We start from the raw sequence: 18,118 nt of genomic DNA, 5'->3' as shown, positions 1-18,118 counted from the left end.
CAGGACAACAGTAAGCAGCAATCAGACAGAGATTCACAATGCAGTCTATGAACAGCAGTCATGCTATAGCTATGCTAGGTAAACTACAAAGCTAACCTGACAGTTTGCTAGCTACTCAGTAGCAATTTCATACATAACGCACACAAAACTGACATATTTGCAGTTAAGTATCTCAGATATTCACCATGACTCACCTATTTTTCCAAACTAAAGTTTAAGATTCATAATTAACATGACAGCCGGTCAGGGGAAGCAGTCTGTTGTTTAGTGTTTGGGGAAAGGAGGTTGACACCGCGTTGCTAGGCAACGGGTGTCACATCGGGCTAAACAGGGTTTGAGCATTTCCCTTGAACCTGTTAGATATGGATATGGTGATGTTTAATGTCGGAATAAATCAGGTGTTAATGGTTTTAATCTTTAGATTCGATAGAGAATAATGACGTCATCAGCCCTGCGATGCATGAGTTTATTCATAGATTTGTATTCGTTGCATGCACAACATACAAAAATGTTACCTTCAATAAAATGTACAGTGAAGCTGAATTTCAACATAAAAAGGTGCCATTAAACACATCAAAATGTGAATGCTGACACCTGTGAAACAGAGTGAAATCAGATAATGACTTTGTGTCCTGGTGAACTAATTAATACGTAAAAATATCGCAATGTATAAAGAGATAACGCAAGCTAACTCCTCCATAAAAATTAAGAACGAAAATATAGGAAAAATCAAAAGTTAATTTAAAAGCAATTGCGTGAGTGAATGTTGTGTGTTGAGGGGACTGGGATTGGGGTCTCTCCTGTGTAGGTCATAGGAAATAGTATTAAGATAAATGTATTGCTGCTTTGAAGTGTGAGTCATAAAACAAATGAGCCTTCTACAGCATCAGCACACTGATGCCTCCTGTCCTAAGAGGCACTGAGACAGCAATGTGCCGATGGAAACAGCACAGTATGCACCAGAAAAACCAAATGACCTCTAAAGACATTACCTCTGGTGGTGTGGGACATTATCGCTCTGCTGCCTGAAATGAGCCCCAGATTAATCTCAACTAAAGCAAGCCAAGGATGGGGGGATGGCTGGGATGATGTACAGTTTTTTTCTGCTAATGCATTATTACTCGAGCTGCAAAGAAACCATCACATCACATTCATTGTCCTACCTGAAAATGGTAATTGACATTCATGATGCTTTATTTTTACCCTCAAACAGGATATCTGATTCATTAACAACGTTTTGATTGTAAATATGGGCTTGATATCCAATTTTAATACTGATATAAAAAAGACTCTATTAAAAAGCACAGTAAAGTAGCATAGACCCGGAGGAGGGAGGGGGTTGCAGCGAATCAGCGCAGCAGGCACTGCAGAGCGCGAGGCAGTCACCTCCCCTCTCGAGCTGTCAGTTGACAGCAGCACACATGAACCTCGGTCCTGCAGATGGAGGTGGACACCCGCTGATTTCACGTCGATAAAACAGCTTTAATTCAAACGAGCCAAGGACATAACATGACACCCCTGTCATCTTTAAGGAGTGACCTCAAACGCGTAGGAGGACTGAGCTGCGTGCTAGTAAAGAGCTGCTAGCTAATGATAGTAGTTAGCTTGCAGGCTAATGCTAACTAGCTGCTGAGCGGAGTTCGGTTCTCGACGGTTGGCTAACGTTGCATAGCTGGCTCGCAAGCAGAGGTCGGAGGGTGGTCAGGAGCGTTTAGTGAGGCTTTCGGCGTCATAAACTTGTCATTTTAAAAACTTGTTTTAAAGCTGCATTATAAGTTGTGAACTCTTTGTAGCGGAGCCTCATATTTCCCCTGTTTTATACGTTTACTGATTTTATTAAATTAACCATTGGTGTGTGCTAGCTAGCAGGCTACCTGGCTATGCTAACGCCAGCTCAGTGAGAGCTCACGTCGCAGGGGTGCGGAGAGCTCCGGGCTCGTCAAGGAAGGAAGAGAGGTGACTTATGATGTGGGCTGAGGGAAGCAGCGGACTGTTAGGCGAAGGAGAGCAGCGTTGTTAGCTTTAACAAGTCGTTTTTCTCATATTAGTCCTTGCCGTGGTCGGGCCATAGCGTCAGCCGAGCTGTGTGGGACGTTTGATGAAGAAAAGAATTGTAACACTTTGATTTGCGAGCAGGCTAAATGAACAGTGTTGGTGTTACTGAGTCGTGAGCTGGTGGCCGCTGTGCCAGCTTCAAGGGAAGACACAGTCAAGATTATCGCACAGACTGCTATAAAAAGCCAGTTTTCTTAAAGATGGCTTCGGCGAGCAGCATCGCCGCAGCTATTGCGAGCAAAACGAAGACGAAGAAAAAACACTTCGTGGCTCAGAAAGTGAAGCTCTTCCGTGCCAGCGACCCTCTGCTCAGCGTGCTGATGTGGGGAGTCAACCACTCGGTGAGTCACATCATCTAATGTCCATAATGATGATGAGCCCTCCACCCTTTGTGATACATTAAGCCTCACTTGCTGTCAACCATCAGCCTTTGTAATATTGCACTTTGATTGACAAACAGGAGATGACAGATGTCCAGCAGTGGGCTACAGTGCTGTGAATGTATGTGTATGTGGGTGGCTACAGATGTGCTGAATTCAGCAGAATATTAATGTTTGCCTAAGTAAGCTTTGTACAGTGACAATTTGCATGATGTTAATTCTCCATGATTTTGGTGTATGGTGTTTATGTGAGCAGTGAAACCCTTCTTTGGCTTCCTGTTGTGCACATGTAGGATAAGCTCCTCGGGCTCTGTGTCATGAGAGAGCAGATCTTCCCATGCAAGACGGCTTATCTCTGCTCTCTGCTCTCTTTCTCTTCCTTTGCTGAATATTTGCACTCATATTACACTCATATGTTTAAGAGAGCAAACTTGCCCAGCAGAAGACATACAAATATTTCTGGCATTGAACCCCTTTTAGGAATGTTATAACACACAAAGAGATGGTGTTCAGTCAACAGACTTTAACATGGAGTACTTTAAGTTTCTTGCCCTTGTAGGCTTGCTATTAATATCTACCCCTTCCTTCATCATATACTTGTCTTGGTTTTAATAATCATAAAATGGATATTCTAGTGAAATCATTCCGTTAACTGAATAATTTATCTGGTCTTTTGGATTTCGGGAAACTATCATCCAAAATTCCAACAAAGAGCTGAGCAGAAATCAGCAGCAGCATTTATTCCTTTAATGCAGAGTCCTGGCTTTCTTGCTCTTTATTCATGTCTGCCTGTGGTTGTCCTGCCTGGTTTTGTTTGGTGTGGCAGCGGTTATCAAGTATGACACATATCAGCTAAAGTAGGTTAATTCAGAATTCCTTGTCTCAGATGTGTGTGTATATATATATATATATACACACACATATATATTAGACAAGTTCCCGAACTGATATCAGTTACACATCAGTATTGATTTGCTATTATGTGGCCGGGCAGTCTTAAGGCGCCGGATTTGAGCTCCTACCTCTTGTGGAGGTGTGGGTTTCAATCTCATCACTGCCATTTAAAAATGTACAACAATTTCCCTCAAGAGAAATCTCAAACAAATGCAGAGGACAGACATTGCAAACTTTGATACTAAATGACAATTGAACATCACTAAAGATTTGGTTTTGTCAAGGTTTGTCATTCCATTTGGCATCTTAAATTATGTTGAGGAATCCTTGGGTGTTAAATGCACAGTAAGCATAATGATGATGGTGTAAAAAGTATTACCTTTTCAATGTCGACCCTAGCATTTGATTTTAGGCCTAGTGTTGGGGAAGGCAGGTTTGTGTGGATTAGGCAACCTCTTGATAACCTGATGTATGTGAGGCCAAGACAGCTAAAGAACCAAAGCTGTTATTCTGTATCTAAGCTGTAGTCTGTTCATAGATTAAAGTCACCTGGCTTTGATGTTGAGCCTGAGGGCGAAGAGTAAGGTACACAGGAGTTTTGCCCTCCTTGCAGCTGTGTTGTTCTGATTAATAGTTCACTTTTTGAATCTCACTTGAAATACATGACAACAGCAACATTGATACTTAGAACTGTGGACTGAGTGAGGGGCAAACGAGTTTTCAAAAAGCATCACAATTGTGATGCAGCTCTGACATGATCGTATTCCTCAAGTAGCCTACACATTAATCATCCACCCACTCAAATAAATGCTTTCTTTTATTTGTAGACCCTCACCCACATTTTAAATTTCACTCCGAGCTTTCCAGATTTGTTTAAGACAGTTCTGATGGAGCTCCGCGTTTATAAAAAGGCTGTTGCTTTACTCCAAACAATACAACCATATGTATCTTGACTCTGTTTGTTTGTGTGACTTTTGAGTTGTAAAGAAAAATCCAGAATATTAATTTAGATTAGATCTAGTCAGCATGTCAGGTGATTTAAATAATTAATGACATTACGCTGCTGTGACTTGAGTTTAATGCGCACAGTGTTCCTCTTAATGGGGAGATGCACTTTTTCTCCTGTGGTTGGATCACTGCTTTTATTTAATAACAACGAATTTATTGATTATTCTGTAATATTTCACCCATCCACTAATCAGAATTTTAATTTTATGACTTGACATGCCAGAACCGTAGATGAACTGCAATCCCTGCATCACTACTAGACAGGAGTCAACATGTTCAAACAGTTCACTTGCATTGCATAACTCAGAGCAGGTCTGCCGACAGCACATTTCCTTCTTACGCCTTAGGCTACCTCTTCTGCTGTTCTTCCCATCACTTGATAAGGTTTCTGTTTTTTAAAACCATTGGCAACATAAAAATAACATTCCATGGCAGGTCACCAGTTATAGCCACTGAGAGCCTGCCAGACTGTGTGGAGGCTGCAGCTTAGTTAAGTGTTATTGACAGTTTGCTTTACCTCAGGGAGTTTACAAAAGTTACCTCAACCTGTAAATAACAGGACACTGCGAAGGAATGAATAAAGGGGAAGGCCTGAGAATGCAAGCAGACCACAGAGGCAACATGCAAACACTTGCACACATCCACATGTCCTGCAAAATGTGACCCCCACCCCCCTTATTCAATGTGGCCCGTCAGTCAAAAACATGCTCTCTGGCTCTTCCTGAAAAAAGAGACTTAATACCGTGTCATTGCTCTGGGAGCATAATGGTGAAAAAACTAAATCTGCTAAGTAAGAAGGGGGTGCCAAGATGCATTAAAAATGAAAATAAATGTGGCCCAGAACATTCAGTTTATGTCATCATAATTATTGTGTAATGGCTCAGAAAAGCAAGAAATGCTTATTTAACATTTTTCTATAAGGAAAACAGTGTGTGGCAGCTTGCTGAAAAATACTGTCATTGACAGCAGGTAGCCAATTTTTCTTTTAATCCAAATACTTTGAATTTTTCTTGCATTCCCAAGAGTCTGAATAGATATCACTGCTCACACTTTTGCAGAAATGGATTGAGGCCAAAGCTGAAACGTTTTTTTTTTCCAGTGAAAATCACAGTTATAACCACTGAAGCTTAGTGGGTGCAAAAGCTCAAACAAAGCAAAGTCTACAAAATACATCTCATGACATTAGAAATATAGAATAGGTTCTGTCTCTTTAGGATCTGTTTCTGCTACAAAAAAGTCTCAAATGATGAGTCGGTAAGTAAATGAGTGTCCTTCCCTCTTCATTCTGTGCCTGTGAAAGCAGCCTTACACCTCACTTACTCAGTTGAGAGCAATGACCATCCTCTCATACTTGTGCTAAATATGTGCAAACATGAACAGAAGAGAACAGAATAAAATAATACAAATAAAACCCACAGGAAAAGCCAAAAAGCTGACCAATTTTGATTTATCCTGTATTTGACTGTATTCTTTGAAAAGTAGTGGCTCTCACATACGAGTAAAAACCTCAGAATCTTGGCTCTGTGGTACATTAACACTCTTGTCATGTCACCCTTTTATAGTCAGTGGTGTTAACTTGTTGGACCAGACTCTTGGGGAGAAAACAGACTATTGTGGGATTTTTTTGGCATGGATTTAGGCCCTAACAGCATAGTTGTGAATACTGGTTTCCCAGAAAGATACTATCTTCCTAACTTATTCTAAAATTGTGTTTTGGAAGTTTTCCCTCTGCAGTGGAAAAGGGGCCAGAATCGAGCTTACTACCTGACCTTCATGGAATTTGTGAAGCTTTAAAAGGAAATACAGTCCTTGTTTGCCGGAGTTGTCCTTTGGGTGTCTGTTCTAACAGAAAGGCGTCAGAGTGTTTGCCACTGTTCGGTTGTGAATATTTGTCACTGGGTTGACACCAACTGTGCAAGCTTTGAGCTCCCATCCTGCTCCTGCAGGTTACCTGCCCCTGCCTTTTTAAAATTAGATGACAGCTGATGGCTTGATGTTCTACATAGCTTTTTAATGTTACAGGCCATAACAGTAACTAGTATTGTTACTGTTATTAAGCATATTGCGAATCAAGAGGCCATTTGAGGAAAAAAACAGGCCTTTCAATTGCAGCAGTACAGGCTGAAATGTGAGTTGTTTAACAGTTTCCCTCGTATTATATAAAATAATAAATGAAAACAAAATTTTAAAAGGTTTTCCTTGAAGACATTGAATAGATTTTAAGGCTTCATTTGGTTTGACTTAGTGTCACTCATCTCATCCCGTACCTCCTTTAAATTCTCCCCATCCTGCAGGTTCATTCACTATTTTTGTCATCACCCCAAGTGTCACCCTGTCCGTCTCGCTCACCTTCATTCCCTGTCCCCCTCTCTCTGTCTCTCCCGTTTCCTTGCTGTGCCCTGCCTCTCTGTCTGACTCACAGTAGCTGTGTCTGTTTCTGTGGATTGCATTGGAGGGAGATTCTATAAATATCTGCAGGATTGACCCACAGCTAATATGTGTGATGGTTATGGGTGGGGAAAACAGAATATCTGGAGCCTTACATCTTGACACCCCCAGGCAATGACAGTTAAAGGAACTTGAGGAAGCTTCTTGCGGTTTGGCATCAGTGTGTGTCTCCAAAAACCTTGAAAAACGAAACATTCTTTTTTTGTCTGCTCCCACATGCATGCAAATGTGTTTGGATATGACTACTTCTGTGTGTTTCCACAGAATCACCATGCTTTTGCAAAGTTCTCGCCCAAATGCAATGCGACATGTTGCTGAGCAGCTTGATTCAGCAGACAGGACAGGCCATATACCATAAGCCTGTTTGTTGCTCAGTCCGTCTAAACCACTATATCCTTTAATAGCTGGCCTTTCATAGCACTGACTTCTCAGCAGACATGCTGAGCTTACTGAATGAGTGTGTACCTGTTGATGTCAACTATAGTTTCTGTAATTTCCATACTACCTAGTCATTAGACATTAAGTGTTTCAACAAAGATAGCAACATGTCTATAGCAAGAAAACCCCTCAGGAAGTCAGAATTATACACAGTATGTGTTTGGTATACCTAGCATAGGCTGTAGTCTAATGTAGGCTCCATGAGACTTATTGGTTGTAAAAACAAATCTCCCTCTGGGACAATGTATTTAAGTCTTATCTAAGACTTACAAACACAGGTCTCCTTTCTTCTTCAGTGTGCATGACTTACACTGACTGAAATAGACTAAAATGAGCTTTTAGTGTCTGATGTGAATGCAGACGTCCCACAATTCAACAGATCAATACCATAATCCTTTAATTGCGCTGCAGGTGTCCGGCTCAGGTAGTTGTTGGCATTTGTCCAAGGCCTTGTTTGCTCTCTGTGTCTCTGTCTCTCTTACTTGCACACACGCACACGCACACACACACACACACACACACACACACACACACACACACGCGCAGAAGTCCTTTTACCTTACCACTGCTCCACTTTTATCATCCTTATGTCCTCATTATGGCTGACCTCTCTATGCTGTGGTTGTCAGCTGAGGGAGTAATGGGAGTAGGAGCTACCCCTGACGCTATAGTTGTAATATTGCTGCTCAGAAATAGGTCACATTCAGACAGCCATGATCATATTTTTAGTTTAATTTTTAAGAAGGCAAGCACCGCTACACCAGATCTAAGATTAACTGTACATGATTTAGTGTTTTCCTGAGTGGTGAGGTATTTGCAACTGAAAAATAGGTTCACTTGCTATATAAATACCTCGAAGATTTCAGATTTATTGTTAGTTAAACACTCACATAGTTAAATCTACCATACTCAGCTCCTTTTTCCATCCACCTATCCATTATGGGTTCATTCTTTTTTACACACTAGCCAAAGAATCTTTGATACACATACCAAGATAACATTGTACAGTGTTTAGGGCCTCCCATCTGAAAGGGCTTGACTTGGATGCAAGGGAATCAGATGTTTTTCTTTATGTGGATATTGTTAGCTACTACTTTGAATGGCTCTGGGGTTGGCAACAGGTCAGGTAATGATGTAATATCCTTTTTAATTTGATAGAGAAAGGTCAAGTCCACACACTCTCTGCTACAGCTACTGTATATGTGACCTTTGATGAACACTGCCTGACTATTAAAGGGCAAACCTCCATTTAGCTGGGTGTATCTATACTACATATGATTATCTTAATTGTTTCTGAACATTATCTGTCATATTTGGTCATGTAAAAATACTGCATGTCTGTACCAAAAACTGCTGTGCTGCAAATTCACTTTCCTTCCTAGTGTATTTACACCTCCACATATTGGTTAATTGCATAATCACTCAGTCTTGATTACACTTTAATTAGAGCCACTTAGACTTTAATGTCTTGTAAATGGGCATTAGAGGAAATGCATGCTGTCACGCCATGGTGTCAAGGAGACACTCCTTCAGAGCACATGTTTCATTTCCCCCTTCACATAATTGACAGCTTGACACCAGAACAGCTGCTGTCAGATGATTCCAATGAAAAATGTATTATTATAACTAGCTGTTCTCACTCTATCCTTCGTCTTTTACCTTAAACAAGTTTTTCCAACCTATCCTCTTTATCTGTACAGTTAAATTTGCCTCATGAGACATGTTTTCCTTATTAAGTCAGTTTATTTTGTGTTGTGTTGTTATCTAATAAAACAAGCTAATTGTTAGTGGCATGCTATTCCAAAATTCAGGGCCAACAAGTGAAAATGAGATTTAGTTTTTAATTTTGGGACCTAAGATTAAGATATAGAAATGCTGGAATGGGTCAAGAACAGGGTTTGTGCATAATACTTATAATGGCTAAAAGGCTGTTCAAATACAGAATACCCTAATGATATCAGATATTCAGATTCACCATATATTGATTTTTGAACAGCTGTTTTATTTTGTTTGTGGCTGTTTTGCATGGTGTAATTATGGCTTGTATAGTAACTAATGTACATGTGATGCACAGTTGGTAAGTAGGGATTCCAGTACTGTGTGTCAGATGAGGCCCCATCCAGGCTTTTGCAATTATGTTTTATGTATTGATGACACTGACATCCCAGCATTGGGAGAAAGTGAACTACAGAGTGCACAACCAACAATTTTACGTAGTGATAGTTCAGCCGGCCATGCAAGCATTGGGTTTTTAATGTGGTTACTTTGTCTTTTAACTTTTATCAACATTTTACCAAAATAAAATTTTATGAGTTAAGATCAGATCAGACAGAACCTACAGATATTTAAATTGATGGACACTGATTTAAATCTAATTTGACCAGGAAAAGCCTCATTGAGATTAAAACACTGATTAGAATAGATGGCAAAAACTGTCATCTATGACCTTTAGCAATAAAGGTATATTTCAAGAGGGACTTAACAGAACTTCCACAAAACCACAATGCCTTTTTACACTGGTGACACATTGTAGTTGTAGCTTGCAAGTCAGAACCTGCAGTTATCAGAGATGAGAAAAGATAGAGAGATCACTGTCATAGTTTCCCTGTGTAATGTATAATGTCTCCCTCCAGGCTACTCATCTTGATGGCATGCCATTATGTTTTTGCCTCTTTCCCTTCTCCCCTAAGGAGAGGTTTTTCTCGACTCTAATATCGTCATTATCATTTTATATCTTGCAACTCTGGAAATAAGCATACTTATTTTCTTATTATCTAGATTTCTTTAAGTAAAGATGTTACAATCTCGCTATTGTCATCTGCTAAGAGGGCGTCAGTGTCAATGCACAGAGAGATAAGGCTATGCCATGCTGCTGACTGAGCACGCTCTCTTCACAAACTTCCTGTCCAATGGAGGAACAGCACACACTTGCCTCACTCTGGGCCGGAAAACCAGTCTTCGTCACCATAGAGACAAACAGGAAGTGGGGGTGTGAAATTTGTCTGCAAGTTTGATAGCTGCATGAGGATAAGCAGATATGCGGGAGGCACCTGATTAAACAAAACATAAGTGCTACACTATGCTCGAGATAGTAATTCTGACGCGAGCCAGCAGATAAAACAGGAGTACCACACATGTTTTTTAATGTGGAAAAGGTACTGGGGGAGGGTCAGGTCAATATACTTTGTTAGCCACACCTCCATGTAGGTGCCTGCAGGAACATTTGGCACCATGACAATACCACTATCATAAAAAGAAATCAATGCTGTGCCTAATATCCAAACCGCAAAATGGTACACGAGAGAGACTGACATCACCATGACTTGTGAAAATAACCTAATAAAGTGACTTGTGACGACAAACAGCAGAAGTACAAAACATGGGTGCAGGAGTAAGATTTGTGGCTATGTCAGACTGATGCAGATCCTACCATTTATACATCTACAGATACATTCGCCCACTTTCTTACCTTTGCATGTATGTGTCAGTAATTTTGATTGATATGATTTGCGTTAGCATTCAACACACTTGTGTCCTCGCGCAAGGCTATGTGTGTTTGGTAAGATCAGGCATTGTTTTGCCCTTGAGTGAAACACAGCCTTGTTGATGAGGCGACATCTCCCTACTGAGTACCCAGAATGCATCTGTGCTACAGCATCACTGTGACGTCTGTACCTATCACACCAGGGCACTGAAACATACTCAGATATGGCATCTGTGTACTTGGATCTTCTGCTCCCTATGTTTCTTTAACGCCTGCCTTTCCTTTTTTGTTCTCTTTTGCTTTCTTCTGTTTTCAAACATGGCTTCTTTTTTTTCCCTAAAAATAGTTTTTTCTCAGTCTCGAAGTCTTCCTTCCTAAAAATGCTCTCCTTCCCCTGTTAATGATTCACACTAATTCTGTGTTCTTGTGCTTCTTCTCCTTCTTCCTTTGCTCGAGAAGATTACAATAATCCTAGAGGATATTTAAAGTGCAGGGATATTCAAGGGAAATTCTTACTCTCACCTCATGATCAAAGTAAACAGCTTCTACTGTGTTCAGTTTGTGCTTATTTGCTGAGCTGGTTAAAGGGAACGTCTGAATGATGAACAGAGGAAGACCTTTGCCCATCATTGGACAGCTTTTGCAGACTTCAGCTCTAAGATTTGTTTTACATTTGACCAGTCAAGGCAGTGGGTCAGAGTTCATCTCTCTTGTTTTTGATACACATAGTATGCATTCATGGGTCTTCATAACAAACAGATTCTGTGAATGTAAGCTTTTCTACTTAAGGCTTTCAAAATTGCTTATTCTGGTAAATTTTAAGTTAGCCTGGCAAGAAATTTACAAACATACTGCCTACTTTTATATGCTCCTCTCTTGAACATGAAGTGTGTTCAGTTGTTTGTGCTTATCAAAGTGAGCTAGTTAAATCTACTATACCTTGAAACTGCTAACAGACAACCAACAGCACTGGATTGTTAATATTTTAAATAAGTACACTATCACCTCCACAGTTTGCATACAAAAAGGACTATAAATATTGCCAATTTCACAATTATTTCTGTAGTAGTTACATTTTTGCCCTTCAATATTCCTGCCATCTCCACAGCTGTCAACATCCTGAGAACTATCACATCCACCTGGTTATAAAGAATCTGTAAATCGTAACAACGGGGCATTTGTGAAAGCAGAAATTAAAAATGACATTACACACTGAACTTGAAATAGGGTTTAGACTAAAAGCTGTGTTGGGGACTAGCAATGGATCTTTGGCCCTGTTTACACCTGGTATGAAAATCTGTCCTGGGTGTTCGGGTCAAAAGAGGACAGCTCCCAGTATCGCTGTTGACCTGGCCTAAATTCTGTTCATTTGCATATAAAAAACATCAACTGACAACAAAACTGTGATGCCGACTCACAGCTCTGTGGTTTACCAGTGAAGTCTATGAACTCTAATGCAGACTTGAGTCTCAGTTAATAGTACAAGGTCAGTGTTGTGAATGCCTGTCTCTTCTACAACTTCTTTCATAGCCACGCCGAATGTGACCTGAGTGACCGGCTCTCAATCCGTCCTCAATGCTTCTTGTGTGTGTTTACATCTGTGCTTAAGGCTATCCCCTTGTGATCGGATCACTCAGGACACATGTTAATACCAGGTGTAAACAGGGCCTCTGCCTGCTCAGTTGACCTTCATAAGTCTGCCTTACAGACTATTTGGCAGTCCTCAATGTTAATACTCTAGCTCTAAAGCAACTGGGCCTCTGAAATTTGAGAGGCCGTAGGATCAAACGCATACTCTTTTGAGGTCAACCTGCTAATCATAATCAGTCAGACAGCTTAAGCTAGGTTTAGCCAATTTAAAGTCTTAATCATGCTAAGTATTGATATTGTTCTTGAACAAAACCATCAGCATCATTGTCATGAACATTTTTGGGTATACTATCTTAAAATCACCTTTCTTTATGTCATCCTGGAGAGTGCCAAATGCTTTTATGTCATGCTGAAGCCTTTCTCTGCACCATCTGTTGTAATACTCCTGCAACATCACAGGCCAGAGTCAATCCCCAGCGGTAGAAAGTATTCCTCTAAGGCAGCTGCTGGAATTGTGATCTGACACCAACTTCTCCATGTCTGCACAATCCTAGCTGTGAGCAATGTATAAAGCTTAGTGTACGTTTGGCACTGTACTGTAGAGACGCACACACAAACGTTTCTGTGATTAATGTTGTGGTCAATCAGAGTTTGAGTTTGTGAGTTTATTCAGTGTACCTACATTACAGGTTGCCTGGTGGAATGACAGGTTATTAATAGATTCAAGCTAGCTGCCAGCTCCCCTGCCTGCAGCCAACAACGAGTAGGCTAGCTCACACGCACAAACACACACACACACTCACACTCACACTCGCATACATCATATTTGTGTCAAGCTGTGCCTGAGTCATAACAAATGTCAGGGCTACGTATTGCAGCAATGTGACGCAGGGCCAGCTCTGAATGGAAATTCCTGCAACGTACCTTTTGTGTTTTATTCCCCTGTTTATACAGTGTGCACAATTTACTGTAGCGTTCTATTTATTGATTTTTGGATGGCTATTATGAACATAAACAATCGACTAAAATGAGTGCTTATAGAAAAAGTCACCTGAAAAACCATCAAGTATAGTTCAAGCAGGTCATACGTAAGGCTCAGATATGTCATGGTATTTTAAAAACCCATTCTTGAAACTCGCCATGCACATATAGAGAAATGACATCAAACATAAAAAGAATAGTGATTATCTGCTTTTAAATCTTTTACACACTCAACTAGGAGATTAGAAAACAGCAGGGCACCACAGAGTCTAAGATTAAGGTTATCTTTACTGCAGGAGCAACAGATAACTCTAGCTTTCAGCCATGCATACATATCATCTGTTTCTCTCTATATATGTTTGCCTTGCTGAAACACACGCTCATTTTAGTTTCATCATCTTGATTTTATCTAAAGGTTCAAAACACCTTCAGCTGTTCTGGCAACTTTTCCTCTCGCCTTTCCCCTCTAGTTATCCTTCAACCCTGCAGGATACATCATCCAGAAAATCAAATCTGTAAACTGCTCACGTCACCAGGTGTTGTGTGCCAAAGATCAGTTTTGATTGACAGCCCGGACCAGAACACTTGGCCTGAATCGTATATTAGTCCTCATAATTAGTGGTGCAACATTCATTATATGAAGTTTCTGTGCAGCAAGTTGGTGAAGTTTAATATTCACTGACTGGATCTTGGCAAACTGTTTCACCCATTTACATATATAGTGGTACATCCAAACACTTTTCTTTGGTCACGTGCGCATCCATAACAATGAATGTTTTTTAGAGGCAGAGTGAAGTCATGGGAGGATTCATATGAAATTATGTGAATGCTGATCTTTGCACCAGTCTTTGTAAAGATGCATTTTATTGGCATGGATATCGCATTCTGAAAAGGTTACATGAGTTGAGATGTGAAGTTCACAGCTGGTGCATGCTTTAATATCTGCTGAATTCCTGTTCGACATTTTTTAAGATGCAAAGAAAGGTTCTGTGGTTTTTCCACTTGGTGATTCATTTACAGGAATTCCTTTCTGTGTCTATCCCACTTTAGGTTTATCAGTGTTAACAATGACAACGTCCTTTTAGTGAGATATTTATTTCTCTCTCTGTATCCCAATGTGTTTAGATTGATATCTCCTACCACTTTTAATGTGATATTTAATTTCACTGACATGTTTTAGACGTCTTTTTGTTCCTCTATTTATGACTGATATTCCTTCTTTCCTGTGTTTTTGTCTGTCCAGATAAACGAGTTAAGCCATGTTCAGATTCCCATCATGCTCATGCCAGATGACTTCAAGGCCTACTCTAAGATCAAAGTGGACAACCACCTCTTCAACAAGTAAGGTCTTTTTAAGTATATTAAATGCTTATAATATTTCAACGGTTTTAACATATATGTCATTTCTAAAGTGCTTGAACATATTCTTTTGGATCTACAGCGTTGCATCAATGTGCTGTTTACGGATTTTTGTCTGCACACAGGGAGAATATGCCCAGCCATTTCAAGTTCAAGGAGTACTGCCCTCTGGTGTTTAGAAACCTCAGAGAGAGGTTTGGCATCGATGACCTGGACTTCTTGGTAAGAAAAGCAACATCTTTACCACTTCTGGCTGAAATGCGTATTTTATTTTATCACCTTTTATAGTTGTAAATTACTGTGAACCTCCACAAAAGAAAGTACCTGCTGCTGTTTGCAGCTGAATGACTGATAGTCAACACATGCACCTTTATCTTGTGTTTTTAACAGGGTGCTACAAGCACACTGATTCACATAACTATTTCTTAACAAGTAAATTGTTGCTCTATTAGGCATTTCCCTTTCCCTCTTTTGTTTCAGCCCACTCCTCGTCTTCCTTTATTTTCCACTCTTCCTTTGTAAATCCCTCATCCCAGTGCAGGCCATGAGTTGGCAGTATTTGGAGGTCGTTGTTTCCCCGGCTCAGTGCAGCTGTCCTTCTCGCATGTTTACATTAGGGTTCGGCTGGCTGCAGTGAGTGGGCAGTTGGGGGTGTTAAGACACTGGCCAGTGCAGAGGAATGTCGTGACATTCTCAACATTAAACTACTTTCCTACATGAGGTGCTGGTCACATTGTGGCGAAAAAGGTTAACTGGATTTTAACTTTTTCTCTTTGTCCTTGCTTTAGAAGCAGCCTGTTGGCATTAGTTCTAATTAAGTTGGTAATACTCCTCATTACAGCCGATGGGTACCACCAGCTGCAGCACTGCTCTGTTGATGACATGCAGCAGTTACCATTACTTTTAATGAGAGATGCTTGCAATATTGAATTATGGTTTTGGAGGGTAGCTGAAGTGCAAACAGATTAACCTTTTTCCACACATTATGTTAGATGCGTGGTGGAAAAAATGACTAACTAAAAGAAAAACATTAGGATATTACTTTAAAAGCTTTTCATCTATGCCAGCCTCAGGCTAAGGGCCTCTTAAACATGTTCAGCCTGTGAAGCACACCACTTCAATGTAACACCAGGACCTGGACTGTAAGTAGGCCCCCAAGGGTCCACGCTCTTAAGTAAATTTCCAGAAACAAGACTGAAACCAATTTTAGGTCTAAACACAAGACAGAAACTCTGCTTATCAGTTGTTTTAGTCTGCCTCTTAAGAGTTGGTGCTCGTTTTGTGATGCTCTGAGTTAAAGAGCAGAACGGGAACTAAGGGCAGAGGACATGAGGAATTCTTGGAGAATGAGGCATTGAGCCAGGGGTGTTGGATCATGTTACTTTTGAGCTCCAAAGTCTGGGCAGCAGCTGTTTGTGTCTGTGTAGGTTTTGACAGGCAGCAGGCGTAGGGGTCAGAACCCCACATGTTTAGACTGGAGAGGGGGGGGATGCTCACACATCAAGAAGGTAGATGCAGAAATTCTGGTTTGTGGGATCCATTTAAATACATGAGAAGAGCAGCTTTATCAAAGTTTCAACCAAGTGAGGAAATTAGGTTTTCAGCACCAGTGATGTACCCTAAGATTTCAATATGAATTCTGACAAGTAAGTTGAACAAGCAAGGCATAACGGCTGCAGTGGTAGGGTGGTATGTGGAAGAACTGTCGCAACAGCACTGCTTGTCTGGCTTGGCAGCACCCTACTGAGTAACACATGCATCACTTTCTCTCATGCTCCTTCTGGCTGTCCACTCCACATTTTGTTCTAACAGGCCGGTGATCTGTATGCAGTTTGAACTAAAAAAATTAAACATCTTGTTATGAAAATAAAACTGGAATTTGATGTTATCTACCTGGGCAGGCCGCCCAGCGGAGCCTTTGCATGTGAAACAGTGTACGACTAATGAGCACTTTATCTTGGCTCTCTGAGGGCAAGATTTTAAGGCTCTTTTTTTCCTCTTTGCTCTGTGTGTTCTCAGAACTCTCTGACGCGCAGCGCTCCCTTGAACAGCGAGGCCCAGGGACGCAGCGGAGCCCGCTTCCATACGTCCTGTGACAAACGCTACGTCATCAAGACCATCAGCAGCGAGGATGTGGCCGAGATGCATAACATTCTGAAGAAATACCATCAGGTGATAACAGCCTGTCTTACAGAAAAAGATTTAAATCCAAGCCTTCCTTCTTTATCAGATAGGCTACGTTTTTTTATATTCTACAAACATGCAGAATATAAATAATAATCTGAACCCTTTTTTGTGAACTTGCATCACCTCTGCTCTGCTGTCTTCTGTCAAAGAGGTCATAAATTGATTCTCCCCGCTCTCTCTTGTTAGTTCATCGTGGAGTGCCACGGGAACACGCTGCTGCCTCAGTTTCTGGGGATGTACCGGCTCACCGTGGACGGAGATGAGACCTACATGATTGTTACACGCAATGTCTTCTCTCACCGCCTCTCTGTCTACAAAAAATATGATCTCAAGGTAAGAGGGGAGAACAAGACAGGATAAGTTATCAGATAGGACATGAGTTTCAGAAGTACCCAAAGTTGGTCAAACACGGTCGGGTTGTATGTTTGACATGACAGCTATTATCCATTGGGTAATAAGCTGTGTTAAGCCATTGCCTTGCTTGCCTAATAGGGTGAGCTCCTGTGTTCAGGCATGCATAACGGTTATGAGTATCTGCAGGAATTAGTGTACATAGGTAGTTTTTAGTAACAGCATGGTTGTTGAGAGTGACTTCCTTTCTTTTGTCTCTAGGGTTCCACTGTGGCAAGAGAGGCCAGCGACAAGGAGAAGGTACAGTCACCTGTCCTGAGCCAGGATCAGCTGTTATGCATACCAACACAAGTTTAAGGTTCAGCACAGGCAGGACTTCTTAATCCTTACCGTACGCTCCAAAGGGACTAAAATAGACACAATATTTCTTCTATAAACTCAGAGTTACAATTTAAAAACAAATGCATCAAAAGAAGAGAAAAACTAATTCAATCAACACCACCAGCGCCTGTTCAATATTTTAGGCGTTTGTCCACCAACTGTCTCTTAAAACGGATGTGTTACTCCTGTCTCAATCAACACCAACACCACATTGTTGCATGTAAAGTGAGTTTTCTTTGTTTAAATCTATTGGAGAAATATCCCACTCTCTTTATGTGGGGGATGAAATACAACAAGTCAATCAGTGAACATAGTTTACCTGTTTTCCTGTTGTATTAACTTTCCACATAGCTCCCTAAACAATATTTTTATCAGGCAGCTGTCCTTTCAGCACATTAGGACTTGCTTTGCTGAAAGGACAGCTGGTTGTGTGACAGTGGAGGTCAGAGTCGGTGTGGATTGAACAGATGGACACTTCCATGGCACTCGCTCGACGCTGACGTCTCAATTCTGGTGTCAATTTCATGTGAGAAACGAGGGTCATTAAAAACTGTTCAGAAAC

General features: G+C 40.8%; 1 protein-coding gene across 3 annotated transcripts in view; it reads left to right on the top strand.

Annotated features, from left to right (window-relative positions):
• Positions 1–1,407: 1,407 nt before the first annotated feature.
• pip4k2aa (phosphatidylinositol-5-phosphate 4-kinase, type II, alpha a) overlaps positions 1,408–18,118 on the top strand; it is a 28,649-nt gene continuing 11,938 nt past the window's right edge. For all 3 annotated transcript variants that reach the window (XM_069667005.1, XM_069667004.1, XM_069667003.1), the window contains exons 1-6: positions 1,408–2,396; positions 14,522–14,619; positions 14,763–14,859; positions 16,657–16,809; positions 17,011–17,157; positions 17,437–17,475. In XM_069667005.1, coding sequence (XP_069523106.1) covers positions 2,256–2,396; positions 14,522–14,619; positions 14,763–14,859; positions 16,657–16,809; positions 17,011–17,157; positions 17,437–17,475 — 675 coding nt within the window. In that variant the 5' untranslated portion in view covers positions 1,408–2,255. The remainder of the gene's footprint in view (positions 2,397–14,521; positions 14,620–14,762; positions 14,860–16,656; positions 16,810–17,010; positions 17,158–17,436; positions 17,476–18,118) is intronic.

This window comes from Semicossyphus pulcher, unplaced genomic scaffold (assembly GCF_022749685.1).
Source record: "Semicossyphus pulcher isolate SPU_LCO1_2020_fin unplaced genomic scaffold, fSemPul1.0.p SCAF_18, whole genome shotgun sequence".
Classification (NCBI taxonomy): domain Eukaryota; kingdom Metazoa; phylum Chordata; class Actinopteri; order Labriformes; family Labridae; genus Semicossyphus; species Semicossyphus pulcher.
This window is presented reverse-complemented; position numbering and strand designations above follow the sequence as displayed.